Raw genomic sequence first — 21,982 nt, 5'->3', positions numbered from 1 at the left:
TGTTTTAAGGTGATGGGGTTGTTAGGAATAGATGAATGAGACAGGTAAACTGAGGCAGGTCGGGTCTGTAAACCCTGCAGTGCCGACCGCAGCAGCTGGGATTTTTGGGGGTATAAGCGGCGCTTTCTGCCTCATCCCGTGTGCAGCCTTTGGGTGGGACAGAATCTTCGGGTTCTGCAAAATCATTAATAAAATAGACTTTGGTGAATATCGCGCCCGGGCCTACGGGGAGGGGGTGTTCCCCGCACCCCCCGACGCGCCGGGACCGGCGGGCGCCGCGCGGACCCCGCGGCCGCAGGACGCGCACCCCGGGCACGCCGGGAGCCGCAGTCCCGGCCCCGCCGCCCGGCTCGGCGATCGGCTGGACGCGCCTTGGCGGGGGCGCGGCGCGGGGGGCACCGGGAGCTGTAGTGCGGGCGGGCCGGGTTGGCCGCGCCGAGGCCCGGGGGTTCGGCCCCCGCAGAGCGCGGCTCGGGCGGGCCCTCCAGCCTCCCCGCCCCGGAACGGCAGCGCGCCCCCGGCCGCGGCGGAGGCGTCTGGGGCGGCCCAGGCCGCGCTGTACCTCAGGGCCTGGCTAAGCCTGGTCTAGTCAGACTAGGCCTGGCACGGCCTTGCCCTCCAGGCTCCACCCCGCGCCCCCGAGGCGTTTCCCCCATGTCAGCTCGCGGGGCACGCCGGGAGCGGTGGTCCGGCGCGGGGGGTGCGCAGACTACATTTCCCGTGGTGCCGCGCGGCGCCGAGCGCTGGGAGCCTGCGGCGGCGGGCGCGGGGCACGCTGGGAGTTGTAGTCCGGCGGCGCCGAGACGCGAGGGTTGTGGGTGGGGGGGGCGCGCAGCCGGCAGCCATTATCTGCGGTCGCGGCGCGCTGGGCGCGGAGCCGGGTGCTGGGGCTGTCGTGCTGCTCCTCCGAGCCCACGGCCCCGCCGCTGCACGGGGTGGGGCCGCCATGGCGGCTTAGCCTCGCCCCCACCCTCCCCTTCCTCCCCGCTCCGGGCGCTGAAGGCGCGGCGGCGGTGCGGCCTAGCCGGGAGGGCGGATCCTCGGCCTCGCGTAGCGGCTCCTGCCCGCGGAGGGCTGCCCTCCTCGGAGGGCCATGTCCCTGGTGGCCTATGCCAGCAGCGAGGAGGAGAGCGATGCGGAGGAGGCCGCGGGCGAGGAGGAGGAATCCTCCTCCTCTTCTCCCCCCGCAGCCCAGCAGCCCCCGGCCCGGGAGCTTTTCGCTGATCTGCCTCCCCCCAAAGCCCCCGCGGTGCCGCCGCTGCCCCCGCCTCACCCCCCCCCGGGCGGCGGCTTCCCCGTGCTGCCGCCCCCTCCTTTCCTGATGGGCCCCCGCCCCGCTCCGGCCGCCAGCGGGGAGCAGCCCCGGCCGGGGGGGCTCCTGCTGCCGCCCCCGAAGAACGCGGCCCCCGCCGCCCCCACCCGCAGCCTCTCTCCTCCCGCTTTGGCCTCTGCTGCCCTGCCCGGGGCTGGGGGGGATTCGAGCCTCCCCAAGCCAAAGAAGAGGACGGAGCCGGTGCGGATCGCGGCGCCTGAGCTGCGCACGGGAGATGTGAGTATGGAACAAACCGGGGGGTCCCGCTCGCCCCACGTTTGTGCGTGGAATCCTTTCCCCAACACATTCCCCCCGGGTTTGTTTGCCCATAACCCACAGCGTTTCCTCGCCCTCTCCCATCAGAGCGCAGCGAGGTCCCAAAGCGCTCCCTGTTGCTGTTGCCGCATCTACGGGGAGGTTGGGCCTGGCCCCAATCCTAAAGCGCTTTGCGGAATTAAACTGATCTAGAAACCCTATTTATCATCGTAATACAGCAAACCCCAGATTATCCGCGCCTTTATTTATCGCCGACGTTAACGAGTTGATGATGTGGAGCTGCACGGCCTGGCGCAGGGATATCCCAAATAAACCCGGTTTCTCTTTAGTTGTTTGTTTGCTGTGCAGTCGATAAATCAGTAATAAAAAGGCAAGAAAACTTATCTAAAGGCTTCCAGACCCTTAGGAAATCATTTCCCTCTTAACTTGTGTTTTCAGAGCCCAAGGGAGCGCTGAATCCCTTGGTGTGAGCAGGGAAAGGAAGGTCCCTTTGATTTTTTCTGGGTGTCCCTGTTCAGCTTCGTTCCCCACCCCTGGGACTGTCCCAGCGTGGAGGTGACAGTCACATCTACCCCTGGTGCAGCCTCTGGCTGAACCGCGACGCTTCACGTCATTTATGGCTGGAGGACGAGCTTTGATTGATAAACAGCATCGATTAATAGCGATCTACCAGCACCTCGGGGAGCGGGAACAAAGTCTGGCAGTGCTGTCTTGGGGACAGGGGACCCGCTTTTTGCTCCCTCACCTTCTCTTTGGAACAAGCGCCTGGTGATAACGCGGGTGTTTGGGCTCTTGTGTTGCTTGTGTTCGGTAGAAATAAGCTCAAATAAAAGGGGATTTGTTTCCTTTCTCCCCCCGCTCCACACTCCAGCGTGTTGGCTTTTAATAGCGATATTACAGGTTGTTAATGTCGAGTGAAGGAATGAACGTCAATGGGAGAAAAGTACCTGAAAAGCAGCCAGTCTGAGCAGTTGCTGAAAGAACCTCAGCCTGTCCCCGATGTCCCCAACATCCTCCTTCCCTCATTCTCCCTAAAACACCTCCTGTCCCTTTGGTTTGGCCCCCTGGGCATTATCTCCTCTCTCCAAAACATAACACCCGGCTTTACGGCAGCTCTGGACTTGGTTTTATTTATGCATGGCCTTTGTCTTGGGCCTGTTTTATAATTCAGACAGCAAACCGGCAGAAGCCCTTGTTTCCTGTAATCTCTTTAAAGTGCTCTGCAGAGCTCGGAACCGATCAAGATGTTCAGACTGAAAAAGGGCCCGATCGCGCCCCGCTGTCACCGTTTAGCTCGTGATTCTGTGGTAGTTCACGTTGTGCTAAGCTCTGTTTTTCTTTCTCAGTCAGATTCAGAGGAAGATGAACCAGTCAAGAAGAAAAATACTTATCAGGTAATTATTGAGCTTCAATTCAATGCGTTACATAGGAAAGAATGACTTGACTTGACCGATTCCACTGGTGTGGATCGGCCGCTCTCATTGGCTCTTAGCCTATCAAATTCCCGATATCCCGTGGAGGGTCTTGGCCCTATTTTGGGGAAATTTCCTCAATTTAAAGTTCAGCAAAAAATACGCCTTAATTTGGGAAGCTGGTGACATTCGCAAGTGCCACATTTCCCTTAAAAGCCCCGCCGTGTGATCAGAGCCGCAAACGGTTGCGGCAAGCAACGGGAAACTCATAAATGTCGATAGAATCGCAGGAGATAATTGGCAGGGAGTCAGAGAATATAGAGAATCTCACTAATTTCTCTCCTTTCTTGCACCATGAACGTCTCCAGGGCCGCGGCGAGGGCACCGGCTTGTCGGCTTTGCTTCCTCAACCCAAAAACTTATCGGTGAAAGAGACCAATCGGTTACTTTTACCCCACGCTTTCTCGAGGAAAGCAACAGAAAACGCCTCCGACTCCAAGCCCACCAAGGCGCCAACCTCCTCCAAATCCAAACCCCCGGCCAAGCTGGCGGTGCCCACGACTCCGTCTCCCTCGGCCATCAAAGCGGCGGCGAAAAGCGCCGCCCTGCAGGTAACCAAGCAGATCACGCAGGAGGAAGATGACAGTGACGAAGATGTCGAGCCGGAAAACTACTTCTCCCTGTCCGACAGGAGCGAGCCCGGGCTGGCGCCCGCCGAGCCGTTCCTGTACCCGGCAACGGAGGAGCCGCCACCGGGGACGGAGCCAGAGCCCCAGTTCCAGGACGCTGCAGCCAATGCTCCTCTGGAGTTCAAGACGGACGCGGGTTCCAGCGGCGCCCAGCACGGCTGGTTACCCAAACCGGGAGAGGATTACGGCAGCCAGTACGGCCAGTTCCCCGCATACGGCGAGGCCGGCGCTTATTATCAGGTGGGTTGGCAAACTGAGGAGGTGAAGCTCCAAAAACCAGGCTCTGAATTAGTTACTGGAGCTTGTGGGAAGCCGGCTGGGCTGAGGAGCACTTGGCACGGCAGGTTCCTCTGTGCGAGAGCCAGAGATGCTCTTTGCTGGATAAATGTTTAATAACCGCGCTCGTTTTCAAACGGCCCCGCTGTTGTTGGGGTGCAGAAGCGCTGATGTCTCGAGGTTGTTTCTAGTAATTCAGCAAAGGATTTATGAGTACCTCATAGAAAAGATGCCCTGGACTCTTCAGGAGTGCCAGAGTAACGAGGTGTGATTAGCGATGATGGAGGACTCCCTGTCTCAGTCTTGGGAGGAGGAGTGTGTGTAACTGTGCTCTCCGGGGCTGAATCAAATCCCTTTGGGTGACAAAGCAGCAGCGCACAGGGCGATGTTTGTGATTCGGGGCTTTGGCCTCGCGTGCGGTTGCTCCAGAATGGATCTTGTCTCACAACCAACTCGTTTTCCTTTTGCTGGCAGGATTATTACAGCAGCGGCTACTACCAGGAGGTGGAACCGGCCCAGGCAGCGCCGCAGGAGACGAGCGCCGACTCCTCCTTCATAGACGACGAAGCGGTTGGCACTTTACTGTCTCTTCCGTTGTGAAGTTTGTATTCAGGCTCTGCTAGGACACCGCAGAGCGTCTTTATAACAAGGAAAGGCCGAGAGAGCTGAGTCTGTTCAGCCTGGAAGAAGAGGAGCCACAGAAATGATCCGAGGCTGGAACAGCTCTGCTGGGGGACAGGATGGGAGAGTTGGGGTGTTCAGCTGGAGAAGAGAAGCTCCGGGGAGACCTTAGTGTGGCCTTTCCGGACTTAATAGAGAGATGGGGACAGATTTTGAGCTCAACCTGTTGTGCTAGGACAAGGGGTGATGGTTTGAAACTAAAGGAGGGAGATTCAGGCTGGATAGAATGGAATTGTTGCCCTGAGGGTGCTGAGAGCCTGGCCCAGGTACCCAGAGAGGTGGTGGCTGAACCATCCCTGGAGACATCCCAGGCCAGGCTGGACGGGGTCTGAGCACCCTGAGCTGGTGGAGATGTCCCTGTCATGGCAGGGGGGACACTGGGGGAGCTTTAAACGTCCCTTCAACACAAACCATCTGTGACTCGAAGACTGAGGAGGGATCTTCTCAATGCCTTTAAATATCGCAGGGTGGATGTCAGAGGATGGACCAGACTGTTCAGTGATACCAGCACTGGGCCCTTGTGGCCAGGAAGCCAATGGGACCTGGGGTGGGTTAGAAGGGGGTGGTCAGTGGGTCAGAGAGGTTCTCCTGCCCCTCTGCTCTGCCCTGGGGAGACCACGCCTGGAATATTGTGTCCAGTTGTGGCCCCTCAGCTCCAGAAGGACAGGGAACTGCTGGAGAGAGTCCAGCGCAGCCACCAAGATGCTGGAGGGAGTGGAGCATCTCCCGTGTGAGGAAAGGCTGAGGGAGCTGGGGCTCTGGAGCTGGAGAAGAGGAGACTGAGGGGGGACTCATTGCTGGGGATCAAGATGGAAAGGGGCAGTGTCAGGAGGATGGAGCCAGGCTCTGCTGGGTGACACCAGTGACAGGACAAGGGGCAATGGGTGCAAACTGGAACACAGGAGGTTCCGCTGGAAGATGAGAAGCAACTTGTTGGGGGTGAGGGTGGCAGAGCCTGGCCCAGGCTGCCCAGGGAGGCTGTGGAGTCTCCTTCTCTGCAGACATTCAAACCCCCTGGACCCCTTCCTGTGGAACCTCAGCTGGGTGTTCCTGCTCCGGGGGGATTGCACTGGATGGGCTGTCCAGGGCCCTTCAACCCCTGACATTCTGGGATTCTGTGATTGTGTGCTCTGGTGCTCCTGCTCTCACAGGGCTGGACTGGGGGATCTCCGGAGATCCCTTCAACCCAACCAGCCTGGGATTGTGTGACAGGACCCACTTGGCAGCCGCATTCCTGCCCTACCAGCGTGACCTGTGCTTCACACCGACTCACGCTGGGTTATTCCCTGGGGTGTCACTCTGCGCTGTGGACGTGTGGGGTGTCCTGCTGGCTGACCCCCTGGGCTACCGCTCCGCAGGGATTTGCTTTACACAGAACTGATGTTTGTTTCCTCCAAGCCTGGTCTCATTCTCATAGGGCAGACGAGATGCGTGGAGTGAGGACGTTGCTTGCTGAGGCACAGGTTCAGATCCCTCCACGGTTCATCCTTTAACACAGCCGTGAGCTCCCTGCTCATCTCAAATGCTCAAAAAGTGTTTTAAAAGCCTGCTATGCTGGTGTTGATCTAATCTAGAAACCACTGGGCTCGTTAGCTGCAGCCTCTGCTCGCTCCCTTCCATAGGCTGCTTCACTTTGGAGGTGGGTTTGTGTTCTAGGAGGTGGGTTTGTGTTCCAGTTGGTGAATGCGTTGGAGGCAAAACTTCAGGCGCTTCCTTAGCGCTTAAAACAAGGGACCCAGGAGCCTGCGGGTTTTCTGAAAGCGCAAGTAAGCGTGTTTTCCCTTTGGCGTGGGAAAACGTGATTATAACCTCCATGCTCGGTAGTTGAAGATATTCAGATCTGTAGCAAAGCAGAACTGTCCTAAAGAAGATTAAATTCCTGCTGGAAAGGTGGTTGGTGTCGCCTGTCCCGTTGTCTCCGTTGACCCTCAGTGGTTTCAGGCTGGTGTTGGTGTGTGACACACCTGTTGAATTCTGGTTGTTTCCGTTCTTCCTCCAGTTCAAGCGCCTACAAGGCAAGCGGAATCGGGGCAGGGAAGAGATCAACTTTGTGGATATCAAAGGTGACGATCAGCTGAGCGGGGCCCAGCAGTGGCTGACCAAGTCCCTGACGGAGGAGAAGACCATGAAGTCCTTCAGCAAGGTGCGGCCAGGAAGGGAGTTCTGTCCAGTCCCCGTTTCAGTCGCAGCTGGCGTTGTATTACACACTGTGCAGTCACCAGGGTAGGGGACAGGGACTGTTTATAAATGCTTAGATGTGAGAGACCAATAGAGCTGCTCGGAATCTCCCCACAGTGGTTTAATATGAAACATCCAGCGAGACCTGGACAGGCTGGAGAGCTGGGCAGGGAAAAGTTTAATGAAATAGAACAAGGGCAAGTGTAGAGTCTTGAATCTGGGCAGGAACAACCCCAGGTTCCAGTGTAAGTTGGGAATGAGCTGTTGGAGCAGTGAAAAGGGAGCTGGGGGTCCTGGGGCCAGCAGGGTGAGCATGAGCCAGCACTGGGCCCTTGTGGCCAGGAAGCCAATGGGACCTGGGCTGGGTTAGAAGGGGGTGGTCAGTGGGTCAGAGAGGTTCTCCTGCCCCTCTGCTCTGCCCTGGGGAGACCACACCTGGAATATTGTGTCCAGTTGTGGCCCCTCAGCTCCAGAAGGACAGGGAACTGCTGGAGAGAGTCCAGCGCAGCCACCAAGATGCTGGAGGGAGTGGAGCATCTCCCGTGTGAGGAAAGGCTGAGGGAGCTGGGGCTCTGGAGCTGGAGAAGAGGAGACTGAGGGGGGACTCATTGCTGGGGATCAGTATGGAAAGGGGCAGTGTCAGGAGGATGGAGCCAGGCTCTGCTGGGTGACACCAGTGACAGGACAAGGGGCAATGGGTGCAAACTGGAACACAGGAGGTTCCGCTGGAAGATGAGAAGCAACTTGTTGGGGGTGAGGGTGGCAGAGCCTGGCCCAGGCTGCCCAGGGAGGTTGTGGAGTCTCCTTCTCTGCAGACATTCAAACCCCCTGGACCCCTTCCTGTGGAACCTCAGCTGGGTGTTCCTGCTCCGGGGGGATTGCACTGGATGGGCTTTCCAGGACCCTCCAACCCCTGACATTCTGGGATTCTGTGAAAAGCTCTTGGCTGGCTTTGCTCCCTGGGTTGGTATTTTTCCAGCCTTTAACTGTTCATCTTTCTGCTTACTAGAGAAAAGGAGATCAACCCACGGGACAGCAGAGGAGGAAACACCAGATCACGTACCTGATCCACCAGGTGAGTGGGCTCCTCCCCGCGCCAAAACCGTCAGATTGGGCCGTTTGGTGCTCATCGCTTTGGACCTTCCCCGCCATGCTGGCCCAAACAGCCTCACGGCAGTGGTGTCACAGCCCTGAGCGTCTCACCGCACTCAGCTTTTGGCTTGTGTTGCGTTTTGCTTTCCCCTTCCCCTCCTTGTTCTGCGTCCCCGATTCTCTGCTTCCCATCTCGCTGCCGTGCGGCCGGCGAAGCGGCTGCTGAGCACATCCCCCGGTGAAGCGTTTTGGCGTGAATGAAATGCCTCCGCGGCCCTATTAATTCAGTCCTCTGTCAAGATAATTGTGCTGACTCCCCTAACGACGCCGGAGCGCTCCGTAATCCCCGGCAGCGGGGCAGGGGAGGGCTCCATCCCGCCGAGTCAGCGCTCATGTTAATCCTCTCCGTTTCTGCAGGCGAAGGAAAGAGAACTGGAACTGAAAAACACATGGTCTGAAAACAAGCTCAGCCGACGGCAGACTCAAGCCAAATACGGATTCTAACGCCACCGTCCCGCTCGTTTGGCTCTTGGCCCAGGTGACCGTCTGCGTCCGGCCCCTCCTGGCCCTCAGCGCTGCCCGTGGCCATCGGGGGCTGCTCGGTGGGGGGGACGCGCCGTTCCCTGCCTGTTGGGAGAGAGGTGGAATGCAAACCGACCCCATTGTTTTCCCCCCAGCTTCTTATAATGTGAAAGGTTCCAAGTGTGTGCGTGGCGACCGTCCCGACGCAGCCGCACGAACGGCGCGGGGGTTGCTCCTCATTCATCACCGGACCCTTAGATTCGATCAGCTTCCAATTCCCACTTTGCTCCATTCTCAGACTCCTGGAGAATGTAATTTCCCTTTTGAAAAGACGGAGTTTCAGGAGCCTGCTTGTTGCTTTGGTTCTTTTTGTCCTTTTATTAGAGACATCCTCATGCGCTTGCCGTGTCGCAGTAACCCAGCGCTCCTCCCGCGATCGACTCAAGTCTCTTTGGGTGTTTATAAGCGTGGCTAAGTCGCTTTTTCTATCCTCAGCTCCGCCATCCCGTGCGTTTCGAACCGGAACCTCCTTTACAGAGAAGCGCAGAGCCACGCACAGAAAGCTGTGAGGATCTCTCGCCCGGCGCTGAGGGCATTGGGATAAAATCCATGTGTGTATGTACATTTTCCTTCCTTTTCCCCCTCTTTCCTCCTTCCCCCCGTACCGAGCTGCCCTCCGGACGTGTTGAAGCGCGTGTTCCACCCGTGTGGCGCCGCGTTATTCCCTCCGAGCGGACACAGATGGCACCTCCCAACTCTTTCAATTAAGCGCTAACTTTCCCCTCCTGGCTGGGAAGAGGAGACTGCGTCCGGCCTTATCTTTTACACATTAAATCGTTATTTAAGGTCTAAGCAATAACGACTGCAAATCATGTGCAGCCTTGCTGGCCAGATCCGCGTTTCCGTATCCAAATCTCGGTGGCCTCGCTCGGTTTGTTGTTTGGCAAAGGGAGCGGAGAGCTGGTCTGGTTGTTGAACTCACATTCCCATCGCTAAGGGTTGTGTTGGTTGGAACCTAAACCAGCTCGTGTTTGTTATTCCATTTAGAAGAACTCCAAGAGGTTGTTTTTCTCCCATGTTACCTGTTTCAAACAAGCAAACCAACCCCCAGGAATGACGTCTTTTCTTAGAATATTTTAAAATCATCTGATTTCTAGTTTAGCCCCCTGGATGTTTTAGTACTTTGCAGAGCCCGTTTGGAGTATTTGGACGACCAGAATAAAGTTACTGTTGAGTAATTTATTCATATGTGTACAGTGAAAAAATCCTCGGAGAAGAGATTTGATAAAAGGAATAAACTTTTAAATGAACCGAACCCGGCCTGGTTCCATCACAAGGTGCTCGGGGTGTCGCTTTTCCCTCGGGATGGCTGAAGCACCTTTAGTTTATTGGCGGAGAGGCTGATGTTGCACAACTGGGGACAGAACGCTGTGCTGCCATCCAGAGACATGGACAGGCTGGAGAGCTGGGTGAGCAGATATTTAATGAAATAGAACAAGAGAAAGTGTAGAGTCTTGAATCTGGGCAGGAACAACCCCAGGTTCCAGTGTAAGTTGGGAATGAGCTGTTGGAGCAGTGAAAAGGGAGCTGGGGGTCCTGGGGCCAGCAGGGTGAGCATGAGCCAGCACTGGGCCCTTGTGGCCAGGAAGCCAATGGGACCTGGGGTGGGTTAGAAGGGGGTGGTCAGTGGGTCAGAGAGGTTCTCCTGCCCCTCTGCTCTGCCCTGGGGAGACCACACCTGGAATATTGTGTCCAGTTGTGGCCCCTCAGCTCCAGAAGGACAGGGAACTGCTGGAGAGAGTCCAGCGCAGCCACCAAGATGCTGGAGGGAGTGGAGCATCTCCCGTGTGAGGAAAGGCTGAGGGAGCTGGGGCTCTGGAGCTGGAGAAGAGGAGACTGAGGGGGGACTCATTGCTGGGGATCAAGATGGAAAGGGGCAGTGTCAGGAGGATGGAGCCAGGCTCTGCTGGGTGACACCAGTGACAGGACAAGGGGCAATGGGTGCAAACTGGAACACAGGAGGTTCTGCTGGAAGATGAGAAGCAACTTGTTGGGGGTGAGGGTGGCAGAGCCTGGCCCAGGCTGCCCAGGGAGGTTGTGGAGTCTCCTTCTCTGCAGACATTCAAACCCCCTGGACCCCTTCCTGTGGAACCTCAGCTGGGTGTTCCTGCTCCGGGGGGATTGCACTGGATGGGCTTTCCAGGGCCCTTCAACCCCTCGCCCTCTGGGTTTCTGTGATAATATGCGTGTAGGGAGTTTGCTTCATGTGGCCTGTCCGGTGCGACCCCAGCAGGTTGTGCTCAGCGCTGGGGGTTCATCCCTTCAAACCCACGTTTGCTGATCCCTTTCCCTGTGTTTCCGTCGCCCGTGGTGCTGGGGCTCCGTCTGCTCCTCCAAACTCTTCTCTTGGGGTGGTTGGGATGAGCCAGAGCACCGAGCTGCTGGTTCCTCTTTATTTCCATTTTGCTGTGTAATGGCTCGTGTTCAGCACTAGAGGGGAGGTTTGAGGAGGGGAATCGCCGCTGACTCCCACTCTGCTTTTAGCTATTTCAGAGCAATGAAAGCCAAGACTTGTGAGAAGCGACAAGGGATTTTTCCGAGAGGTAAAATCCCTGCTTTCCCCCTCCTTCTTAAAGCACGAACACGTCTGAGCTTGGTGTTCTGGCTCCGGCTTGTGGCCGATATCTCACCCTGGATGCACCAGTGGGTTCCAAACCCACCCGAGGTCTTTCCTCAGCCCTACCTGTGCGCTGGCTCAGAGCCGCTCTCCAGAAAGCTGCTCGTAGATGTTCTGGGGCCCATCCTGCCTGGCCCTGGTTGTGTCTTGCTTTGTGACTCCCGTCCTCCAGCCGTAAAGGGGGTCGTCAAACTCCAGCGCAGGGTTTGTCATCACGACCTGGGGATTTGTGGAGGGAAATGACCGTGAAATTGTGTCGTAGCAGGTGGAGGTTTGACTTGAGAGCCAGGACCTGGTTGAATCACAGATGGTTTGTGTTGAAGGGATGTTTAAAGCTCCCCCCCTGCCATGACAGGGACATCTCCACCAGCTCAGGTTGCTCAGACCCCGTCCAGCCTGGCCTGGGATGTCTCCAGGGATGGTTCATCCACCACCTCTCTGGGTACCTGGGCCAGGCTCTCAGCACCCTCAGGGCAACAATTCCATTCTATCCAGCCTGAATCTCCCTCCTTTAGTTTCAAACCATCACCCTTTGTCCTATCACAACAGGCCCTGCTCAAAATCTGTTCCCATCTCTCTATTAAGGCTGCGCTAAGGTCTCCCCAGAGCTTCTCTTCTCCACCCCAGCTCTCTCATCCTGTCCCCAGCAGAGCTGTTCCCGCCTCGGATCATTCCTGGGGCTCCTCTGGCCCCTCTCCAGCAGCTCCATGTGTGTCTGTGCTGAGGACCCAGAGCTGGACGTGGTGCCCGGGGATCAAAGTTGATCCTTCACCCTCCCAGCCCTCAGCTTGGACTTGAGTTGGGGACCTGGGGCCTCATTTCCCACATCACCACGTTGCAGTGGGACCGAGCTCTGGAGCAACAGGCGGCTCCAGCGCAGGCCCCACCATGGGGACGGACGCACCTCGGTGGCTGCACCGGGGTCTCCTGGGTCCTTCCCGGGCGCTGCCGGGAGCTGCCGCCTCCTGCAGGCCTGGCTGGACACGCTGCGCAGGAGCCGCCGATGGGCCGACCTGGGGGACACGTGGCACTTGGGGGGCAGCGTGGAGAAGGGACCCCGGGCCACCCTGGGGAGCGGAGCGGGACGCTCCTGCTGGGCCGGCGCCACCTCGGAGTAGATGTTCTCCTGGGGGGGGGCGCGGGGGCTGCGGCCGCGGCCCACGGCGTAGAACGGGATGGGCTCCTCGGGCGCGGGGGCGATGCCCTCGTGGGGCTCCGCGTAGGTGTGGAAGCACAGGAGCTGCTGGTACTTGGCGTCGGGCGGCTGGGGCGGCTCGGGGGGGGCGGCTCCTCTGTGCACTGCAGCGCAGGGACCGGGGGGGCTGCGCGGCCCCGGGGCTGTGGCTGAGGAGGCGACCTTGGCTGGGAGCGGCGGGGGGGCACAGGGAGCCTGGGGAACAGAGGGGACAGGGCGGGGGGAGGCGGGAAGTGGGTCCAGCGTGGATCCATGGCGGCGGGGGCAGAGTCCCCCTCCCAGTTGTGTCCCCCCTCCCAGTTGTGTCCTCTCCCAGCTGTGTTCCCCTCCCAGCTGTGTCACATCCCAGCTATGTCTTCATCCTAGTTGTGTCCCCATCCCAGCTGTGTCACATACCATTTGTGTCCCCATTCCTGCCGTGTCCCCATTCCCAGCCGTGTCCCCATTCCCAGCCGTGTCCCCATCCCAGCCGTGTCCCCATTCCCAGCTGTGTCCCCATCCCAGCCATGTCACATCCCAGCTATGTCCCCATCCCAGCTGTGTCCCCATTCCCAGCTGTGTCCCCATCCCAACCACGTCACATCCCAGCTATGTCCCCACTCCCAGCCGTGTCCCCACTCCCAGCCCTGTCCCCATTCCCAGCCGTGTCCCCATTCCCAGCTGTGTCCCCATCCCATCTGTGTCCCTGTCTCACGAGAGCTGTGCCCAGGCCGTGGTCCCATCCATGGCAAAGTGCCGCTCCGTGTCCTACCGTCACCTCCCTGGCTGTGGCTCCCTGTGCGCCGGGCTCCGCGTGCAGCGGGGGCTCCACAGCTGCCGCCCGGGCTCCCGGGGGTCTCCTGGACACGGCGCCGTACGCCGGGAGCTTTGCCAGCGCCTCGCTGGGTGGGGAACAGGCGGCAGCGCCAGCGGTTGGGATCCGCATCTCTCCTCGGGGCCCATCCTGCAGCGAGCGGTGACGGTGGTTGCGGTGCGGCTGTGCCACCCGCGGTTCGGCTCCTCGCTCCTGGCCGGGGGTGCCGCGATGGCCACGATGGCTCCGGTGCCACCACCAGCTTGGATTTCGCCCAGCCCTGCAGCAGGAATAACTCCCCATTTTCGGCTGCAGGGAGTGAGGGGGCGGCGCGTCCTCACCCGAACGCACGGCACCGTCAGGAACTCGTGGTACGGCGTTACCGGGGCCGCGCTGTAGTGCCGCAGCAGCTCGGCCAGCTCGGCGTGGGCGCTCCGCTCGCCCAGGATCACGTAGCGCCCGTCCGGCAGCTGGTCCAGGACGAAGTGCCGGCAGCGGTCGCTGCCCCTGGGGAGAGCGCCCGCGGGACGGGGTCGGTACGGGGGGGATCAGCCGCGTCGCCCCTTGGGTGGGCCCGGGGTCCCTCACCTGTAGGACAGCACGAAGCCCACGGTGCTCTCGCTGAAGCGGACGAGGAAGCAGCCGGGGGGCTGATCCTGCAGCAGCTGCTCTGTTTCCCTGCGGGAAGGGGCTCAGAGCCGCTCGCCCTCACCCCCTTTGCGGGAGCCAGGGGTTGAGCTCCCGGTTTCAGAGCCATGGGGTGGGGACGCTGAAAGGGCCACGTGTCCCCTGGCCGCTGCCGCCCCGTCCCCTGCCTCCGTTTCCCCTGTGCTCACCGGCGGCTGATGAAGCCGTGGAACCAGGCGGGGAGCTCGCCCTCGGCGCTCAGCCTCCCCGCCTGCGTCTGCTCGAACCACAGCCTGGTCCGGGTGCGCAGGGCCAGCAGCTCCGGCCGCGGGGCCACCTCGGCTGGGGGCGAGACCGGAGGGACCTGGGTGGCAGCAGAGAGCGACCAGGGGCTCAGGTGAGGACGTGGGGCAGCGTGTGCCCCAGGGATGCTCCGCTCTAGGGACACAGCTGGGATGGGAACACAGCTGGGAATGGAATACAGCTGGGACACAACTGGGATGGAGACACAGCTGCGATGGGGACATAGCTGGGGTGGGGACATAGCTGGGATGGGGACACAACTGGGATGGGGACACAGGTGGGAATGGGGAGACAGCTGGGATGGGGACACAACTGGGATGGGGACAGAGTTGGGATGAGGACACAACTGGGGCACAACTGGGATGGGGACACAGCTGGGAATGGGGACACAGCTGGGACACAACTGGGATGGGGACACTGCTGGGAATGGGGACACAGCTGGGATGGGGACACAACTGGGATGGGGACACAACTGGGATGAAGACATAGCTGGGATGGGGACACAAATGGGATGGGGACACAAATGGGATGGGGACTCTGTCCCCGCTGCCATGGATCCTCGCTCCCGCTGCACACCGAGGACGCTGTCCCCACAGAAGGTGAGCTCGGGGGTGCTGGGATGGGGAGATCGGGGGACAAACCCTTCGCAGCCCCATGTCCCACCGTGCTGTGTGTGTCACGGTGTCCTGGTGGCTGCTCCGCTCCCTGGGGCTGGACCGGGCCTGTGTCGGGTCCTATCCTGGCACTGGCCACGTTGTCCTTGCTGATGGGTCTGAAGGTGCTGAAGAGGGGACGGTCCCCATCCATGGGGTCGCCTGTCCCAGCGAGAAACAAGCTCAGCACAGCGAAACTTCCGTGGGGCCTCAAAATGGCACCGTGCCCCATTGCTGCCCACAGGGCGCTGGGACGTGGGGGCTCCGTGACCCCCCAAGGGCTGCTCTTGCCCCCAGCCTGGCTGAGGGGTGTTTTGCCATGTGTCCCCCATTCCTGGGCTCGTCACTCTACTTGTCCCCAGGGTGGTGAGAAGGGACGGTGACCCTGGAACCGCGGAGGAGCAAAGCGCCGGTGGACGGGAGAACCGGGGGGACGGAGCGGCATCCGTAACCGGTGGTGGCGCCCAGCCCGTGCCGGTGCCCCGGGCAGGGCAGGCAGGGACGTGGTTGACAAAGCGAAACAAAACAACCCAAACCACAACCACCCAATGTGGGGAGCGCCAAGGAGGCAAATTCAGGTCAGGTCCTGTGGCTGTGCCGTTGGGGACAACGGTGTCCCCAGCTTGTGGGGGTCCCCACTCTCTTACCCAGTATTTGGCCTCAGAGGGGCAGCTCGGGGGGATTTTGGTCCCGGGTGCACTGTGCTCGTTTCACCCCCCTGGTGATGTGAGTGTGGGTCAAACCAGGGTTGAAACAGAGCAAAGCCCGGCCTTGCTCCTTCCTGGGCTGGATCTCCCCCCTCGAAGGGGCTGGAAAAGGCAGGGGTGGGCAGGCGACCCCACTCCTGCTCCCGCACCCCCTTGTCCTGCACCCCTTCCCCATCGAGCACCCCGCATCCCCCCGGCTCTTGTCCCTCCGGAGTCTCCTGCTCGGGGTTTGCCCCCCGGCCTTTTTTGTCCCATCCCAGCACAAATCCAGCCCCTGCAGACCCCGGCCCCATCTCCCAGCCGCTGTACCCACCTCCGCCCAGCCACGCCGGGACCCGGGCGTCCATGGCGGCGCCGCGGGACGGGCAGCGCTGGTGCTTTGCCGGCGTTTTGCCTGCGCCGCTGCCTCCGCTGCCTGCAAAGGGCAGGAAGTGGCAACCGAAGCCACAAGAGCTGTTGTGCGATGGCGAGACGTCACGGCGAGGCCGTGTGGGGCAGCGCGGGCTGCGGGGGCACCGGGGTGACACCGGGGTGACACCGGGGTGACACCGGGACCCTCGGCATGGGTGGCGTTGGCACAGGGAGCGGGGTCTCGCCGGCCCCTCTGCGCCACCCGCTCGCTGGTCCATCCGCAAAGGGCTCTTTGTTCGTCCCGTCCACATCGCGGCATCTGGTGCCACCGGCTGCGGGGGCAGCGGGGCTCGGTGAGCCTGGCCTTGTGCCAGGAGCTGGGATGCGGTGCCAGGAGCGGTGGGATCTGGCACCATTCGGAAGGCTGCGGTGCCTTTTCGGAGCTGGGCACATCCCGGGACGTGCTGGGGACATCGCAGCTGCCAGCAGCGCCAGCTCTGAGCCTCACCGGCCGGGACGCCCCATCCAGCAGTGCCAGGCTTGGCCAGGACCCCCATCCCGGCAGTGCCAGGTTTGGCCAGGACTCCCCATCCTGGCAGTGCCAGACTTGGCCAGGACGCCCCATCCGGCAATGCCAGGTTTGACCAGGACTCCCCATCCAGCAGTGCCAGGCTTGACCAGGACGCCCCATCTGCCGATGCCAGGCTCTGGTGAGAGCAGTGCTGGGACTGGAGCTGGCACCAGGTGACACTGGGACAGGTGAGCTGGGTGGTGGCTTTGCAAGCCATGGCAGGACCCGACACAACCCCGGTGCCCCCAGCACGCAACGCGGTGCCAGCCCCGGCTTTCACCACCTTAAGAAACCCATCACTCCCCGCCACCTTCACACCCTCCGCTCCACTTCCCCTCGGTGGCCGCGGTGCAGCGTTGTCACCGGTCAGCCGGGTTTCCTGCTCGCAATCCTCACCCTTATGGGCGCTGAGCGGTGCCTTGGGGACACCGACCAGGGGGACACAGCTTGTCCCGCTGCACACGGGAGGAGCCGCAGCTACCGGGAAGCACCAGGACCTCGAGGACCCCCCTGGCACGCTGGGGTTCGCTGGGCACGGCCGGAGCTGCGTGTGCCGGCCCTGGCACGGAGGTGAGGACAACGTGGCCAGTGCCAGGATAGGACCCGACACAGGCCCGGTCCAGCCCCAGGGAGCGGAGCAGCCACCAGGACACCGCGACACACACAGCACGGTGGGACATGGGGCTGCGAAGGGTTTGTCCCCCGATCTCCCCATCCCAGCACCCCCGAGCTCACCTTCCGTGGGGACAGCGTCCTCGGTGTGCAGCGGGAGCGAGGATCCATGGCAGCGGGGACAGAGTCCCCATCCCATTTGTGTCCCCATCCCAGCTGTGTCCCCATCCCAGCTATGTCTTCATCCCATTTGTGTCCCCATCCCAGCTGTGTCCCCATCACAGCTATGTCTTCATCCCAGTTGTGTCCCCATCCCAGTTGTGTCCCAGCTGTGTCCCCATCCCAGCCGTGTCACATCCCAGTTGTGTCCCCATCCCAGCTGTGTCCTCATTCCGGTTGTGTCCCCATCCCAGCTGTGTCCCCATCCCAGCTATGTCCTCATCCCAGTTGTGTCCCCATCCCAGCTGTGCCCCAGTCCCAGTTGTGTCCCCATCCCAACTGTGTCCCCATCCCAGCTGTGTCCCCATCCCAGCTGTGTCCCCATCCCAGTTGTGTCCCCATCCCAGCTGTGTCCCCATCCCAGTTGTGTCCCCATCCCAGCTGTGGCCCAATCCCAGTTGTGTCCCCATCCCAGCTGTGTCCCCATCCCAGTTGTGTCCCCATCCCAGCTGTGTCCCCATCCCAGCCATGTCACATCCCAGCTATGTCCCCATCCCAGCTGTGTCCCCATCCCAGCTGTGTCCCCACCCCAGTTGTGTCCCCATCCCAGCTGTGTCCCCATCCCAGTTGTGTCCCTGGAGCGGAGCATCCCTGGGGCACACACTGGGGTCAGGGTGCCCGTAGCCCAGGGCTCGGGGAACACCCCGGTGCATCGGAACCGGCTGGGGGGGTCGGGGGTGCTGGGTGCTTTTTGGCAGAGGGACACTGGGGAGCAGCCTGCGGGGTCATTGCCCTGGTCCCCCCGTTTTCTGACCGGTGCTGGGGTGTTTGCTGGGTGATGTGGGACCGCTCGTGCCTCAGTTTCCCTCCCTCCAAAAGCAGCGCGGTGCAGGGGGGGCTGTCAGGCTCGGTTTGTCCCCAGGGGACAAACGGACACGCTGTGCCCACGGGCGGTGTGTTGGACCCTGTGGCTGTGTCATGCGGTGGGGATGGTGCCACAGGTCCAGCCACGGCTGCCCCCACACACCCGGGGTGCCGGGACCGTCACCGTGAGCAGCCGCTGTCCCTGTCCCCGGCTGGGGACACCTGGGTGCAGAGCAAGGCTTAGGGGGCCGGGGGGCACAGGCAGGCTGAGGGCAGGGGTGAGCGATGGGGGACCCATCACTGTCCCTTAGTGCCACCGTAGGGGGGTTGGAGGGGTCCTGACCACTGCTTGGTGCTGACACTGGTGCAGCACAGGATGGGGACACACCGGGGGGCTGGAGGCAACCAGGGCGGGGGGGGGGTCTGTCCCCAGGAGGGGACCGTGACCCAGCTGGCCCTGGGGTCCCAGGGTGACCCATGTGGCAATGCCCAAACCCACCCCCAGAAGTGGGGGGAGCAAACCTCCCAACTTCGGGGGAGGTGAACCCTGCAATGCGGGGGGGGCAGGATCAGGCCCCCCCCATCCTCACTGGGATGAAGCCAAACCGGGCGGCCAGGATGGGGTCAACGTCTTGGGGCCTCGTGCTCCCTCATCGTGCTGTGTTCACCTGGGGGGGGGACCCCACCTCTGGCCAATATCTCTGTCCCTAACCCCATCTTGCAGCTGGGGAAACTGAGGCACGGGGGGGTCAGAGCTTGGTTTTCGCTGCTGCTGCTGTGGGGCCAGCAGCCCAAGGCCCCTCACCCCCACTTGTTGTGGTTGCAGTGATGGCCGAGTGCGCTGTCCCGGCCGGGGGGGCGCGGGGGCCACCCCCGACAGCACCCAGGTGAGCGGTGCCCTTGGGGGCTGTGGGGCACGACCACGGACTCACATGCATGAGCTCATGGAGGCCGATTTACCCACTATTTAAATTACATTCATACTATTTAAATTACATTAATACTCTTTAAATTACATTAATAATAATAATATATAAATAATAAAATAATATATAGATAATATAATAATATGTAGATAATATAATAATATATATATATATAAAATAATATATATATATATATAATAAATAATGTAATAATATAAATTCCCCAGTGCAGCGGGGGGCACGGGGCTGGTGTCGCCCCCTCCTCATTGCTGGGTTCCCGAGCACCTCCTGCCCACCCCGATCTCCAAATTGCCACGTGCTGGAGGGTTCGGTGCAAACCGGGAGCGCCGGTGGTTGGAGCTCAGTGTGCGGGGGGGATTGTGGTGCTTCCCATGGGGTGGGGGTCCCCGCATGGGCCGCATCCAGTGCTGGTGTGGACCCGCAGGACACGGACATGGCGAGCGAGGGGCTGGCGGCCGCCCGCACCCCGGGTAACACGGAGGAGCTGTATGAGCTGCTGGAGACGCTGGGCGGATGAGCGGGGTGCAGGGGATCCCACCCACATGGGGGGCAGCCGGACGCCTGGGTTCCCCCCTCCGCCACCCCCAGCCCATCTGTCGCCGCAGTGGCCACTTCAGCGTGGTGAAGCGGTGCTGGGAGCGCAGCACCGGCACCTTCTACACCGCCGAGTTGGTGAAGACGCAGCGGCGCCGGAGCAGCCGGCGGAGGCCGGAGCGGGCGCAGGTGGAGCGGGGGTCGCCATCCTCCACCGGCTCGACCACCCCAACATCATGCGGCTCCACGACCTCTTTGCCAGCGCAGCCGAGATGGTGCTTGTCCTGGAGCTGTGAGTGGGGGGTCCCGGGGTGGGGGGGACCCTGTTTTGTGGCGTGCGTGGAGCTGGCCGAGCTGGCCCTGTCCTCGCCCCGCTCTTTGACTTCATCGCGGGGAAGGAGTCGCTGTCAGAGGAGGAGGCCATCGAGTTCTTGGGCCAGATCCTGCGCGGGGTGCGGTACCTGCACAGCCGCCGCATCACCCACCTCGACCTCAATGTGTCCATGGGGACCCCCCGGCCCCGCTCCCTGGGGGATAAGGGGCTGCATCCCTCCCTGGGCATCTCCGGCCACATCCTGCCCAGCTCCCTGGGATGCCTTTGGGTGCTGCTGCCCTCTCTAGGGCAGTGCCCCACATCACCCCGTTGTGCCCCCCGTCACCCCATGGTCCCGGCCTTGTCCCCACAGCCCGAGAACATCATGCTGCAGGACAAGGACGTCCCCAAGCCCCAGATCAAGATCATCGACTTGGGGCTGGCCCAGCACCTGGAGGACGGCGTCACCTCCAAGAGCCTCTGTGGGACCCCGCAGTACATCAGTACGGGTCGGGGGGTCCCCGGGGGTGTCCTTGAGCAGCGCTGCTCTGTGGGGACATAGTGAAGTGGTGGTGACAGGACCCCCAGGCGTGGGGGGAGGGAGGTGGCCAGGATGGTGCTGTCCCCTCTAATGTCCCCCCCCGGCTCTGTGTTTGCCCCCAGCACCTGAAGTGATCAACTTGTGGTGAGGAGCAGGGGTTGGGGTGATGGGCTGAGCTGGGGGGCAGGTGGGGACCCCCCTGGGTGCCATGGGGGGGACCGTGGGGAGGCCAGCGCCAGACCCCCACCTCTGCCTTTCAGGAGCATCGGGGTCATCACCTACATCCTGTGAGTACGGGGCGACGGTTCCTGCGGTCAGGGGAAACTGAGGCACCGCGGCACCATGGCGTGGGCGAGCCCGGGTGCTGGGGGGCCGCGCTGGAGCTGTCCCGGCGCTCAGGGGCTCTGCCGGGACAGCTCAGTGGCTTGTCCCCCTTCCAGGGTGAGACGGATGCCGAGACCCCCCTCCAGCATCCTGGCGGGTGACTATGAACGCGAGGAGCGCTCCGAGACGGCGAAGGACTTCACCCGGCAGCTGCTGGGCAAGGAGCTGGCGTGAGTCCCTGTCCCCATCCCCACCTCCTTCTCCAGCTCCGTGACCATATTCATCTCCATCTCCATCTGTCTCTGTCCCCATCCTCATCTCCATCCTATTCCCATCCCCGTCTTCATCTCTGTCTCTGTCCCATCCAATCCCATCGTCATCCCATCCCATCATCCCATCTCATCCCATCATCCCATCCCATCTCCATCCCATCCATCCCCATCCCATCCCATCCCATCCCATCCCACCCCTGTCCCCACGGTGTCTGTGTGGGGCTGGGACGCCCGCTGCCCCCACACCCGCTGTGCTGCGGGCACCGCATGACAGCGGCCGAGTGCCTGGTGCACCCCTGGATCAAGGTCAGCGGGACGGGACGGGACGGGGGGTGGCGGGTGCCAGACCCCCGGGAGCGGTTGGGGACGCGGTGACAGCGCCGTATCCTCGCCCGGCAGCCGCGGAAACGGCAGCAGGCGCTGAACCGCAGCGGTTCCTCCATCAACATGAAGAACTTCCGCATGTTCAACGCTCGCAGGAAGTGGAAGGTGAAGGGGGGTGCCGGCCTGGGGGGGCCACCCAGCAGCGGGGTCCCCCCACCCACGGGGTCCCGAAGCACCTTGGGCCGTGCGCTACCCCAGGGCTGGCTGTGTCTTGGGGGCCTATGTGGGGACGTAGTGCTGTGGGGTGGGGGGGCAGAGCAGCGGAGCGGCCCCCCCGGACCCCCACCCCCTGCGCCCCCAGCTCTCCTATACCATGGTGTCCGCCTGCAACCGGCTCTGCCGGACACGGTTGCTCTGCGGCTTGAGGAGGGAGGACGAGGGGCTGGTGAGCGGCACCCGGACCCCCCCGGCACGGGCTGGGTGGGGGGAGACGAGCTTTGGGGGGGGCTGTGCAGTGGATGTGCAATGGGGGTGTCCCCATTGCCTGGGGTGCCCTGTCCCCTAGGGGCGGTGTCCTCTCTCCTGGGCGGTCCTGTCCCCCGGGGGCTTCATGTCCCATCCCTCCAACCCCTGCTGTGCCCCCAGCGACCAGCGGGAGGACGCGGGGGGCAGCCACCCCGTAACGCTGCTGCGCCGGTGGAGAAGCAGCTGCTCCTGAGCCCCCCCAGAGGAGACGGGACCCCCAGAGAGGGGCCACACCCCCAGAGGAGCCCTGGG

At 61.6% G+C, this 21,982-nt stretch overlaps 2 protein-coding genes and 1 pseudogene across 2 annotated transcripts; 2 read left to right on the top strand and 1 right to left on the bottom strand.

Annotated features, from left to right (window-relative positions):
* Window positions 1-820: 820 nt before the first annotated feature.
* PRCC (proline rich mitotic checkpoint control factor) lies at window positions 821-9,753 on the top strand. Its single transcript, XM_065857585.2, has 8 exons — window positions 821-1,549; window positions 2,935-2,982; window positions 3,369-3,929; window positions 4,440-4,535; window positions 6,646-6,789; window positions 7,834-7,899; window positions 8,334-8,454; window positions 8,934-9,753. Exons 1-7 carry the CDS (start codon window positions 1,094-1,096, stop codon window positions 8,418-8,420), a joined length of 1,458 nt encoding a protein of 485 aa, XP_065713657.1. The 5' UTR covers window positions 821-1,093; the 3' UTR covers window positions 8,421-8,454; window positions 8,934-9,753.
* Window positions 9,754-10,133: 380 nt separating this feature from the next.
* Window positions 10,134-16,037, bottom strand: SH2D2A (SH2 domain containing 2A). Its single transcript, XM_065857592.2, has 9 exons — window positions 15,707-16,037; window positions 14,697-14,848; window positions 13,940-14,094; window positions 13,692-13,781; window positions 13,445-13,610; window positions 13,062-13,253; window positions 12,020-12,505; window positions 11,182-11,334; window positions 10,134-10,928 (listed from the first exon to the last, which is right to left on the bottom strand). The coding sequence occupies exons 1-8, from the start codon at window positions 16,020-16,022 to the stop codon at window positions 11,194-11,196; spliced, it is 1,698 nt and encodes a 565-aa protein (XP_065713664.2). The 5' UTR covers window positions 16,023-16,037; the 3' UTR covers window positions 10,134-10,928; window positions 11,182-11,193.
* Window positions 16,038-18,435: 2,398 nt separating this feature from the next.
* On the top strand, window positions 18,436-21,888 carry LOC136112874 (death-associated protein kinase 2-like; annotated as a pseudogene).
* The last annotated feature ends 94 nt before the right edge of the window (window positions 21,889-21,982 follow it).

This window comes from Patagioenas fasciata, chromosome 30 (assembly GCF_037038585.1).
Source record: "Patagioenas fasciata isolate bPatFas1 chromosome 30, bPatFas1.hap1, whole genome shotgun sequence".
Lineage (NCBI taxonomy): Eukaryota > Metazoa > Chordata > Aves > Columbiformes > Columbidae > Patagioenas > Patagioenas fasciata.
Note: the sequence above shows the minus strand (reverse complement) of the source record. Positions and strands in the feature narration are given on the sequence as shown.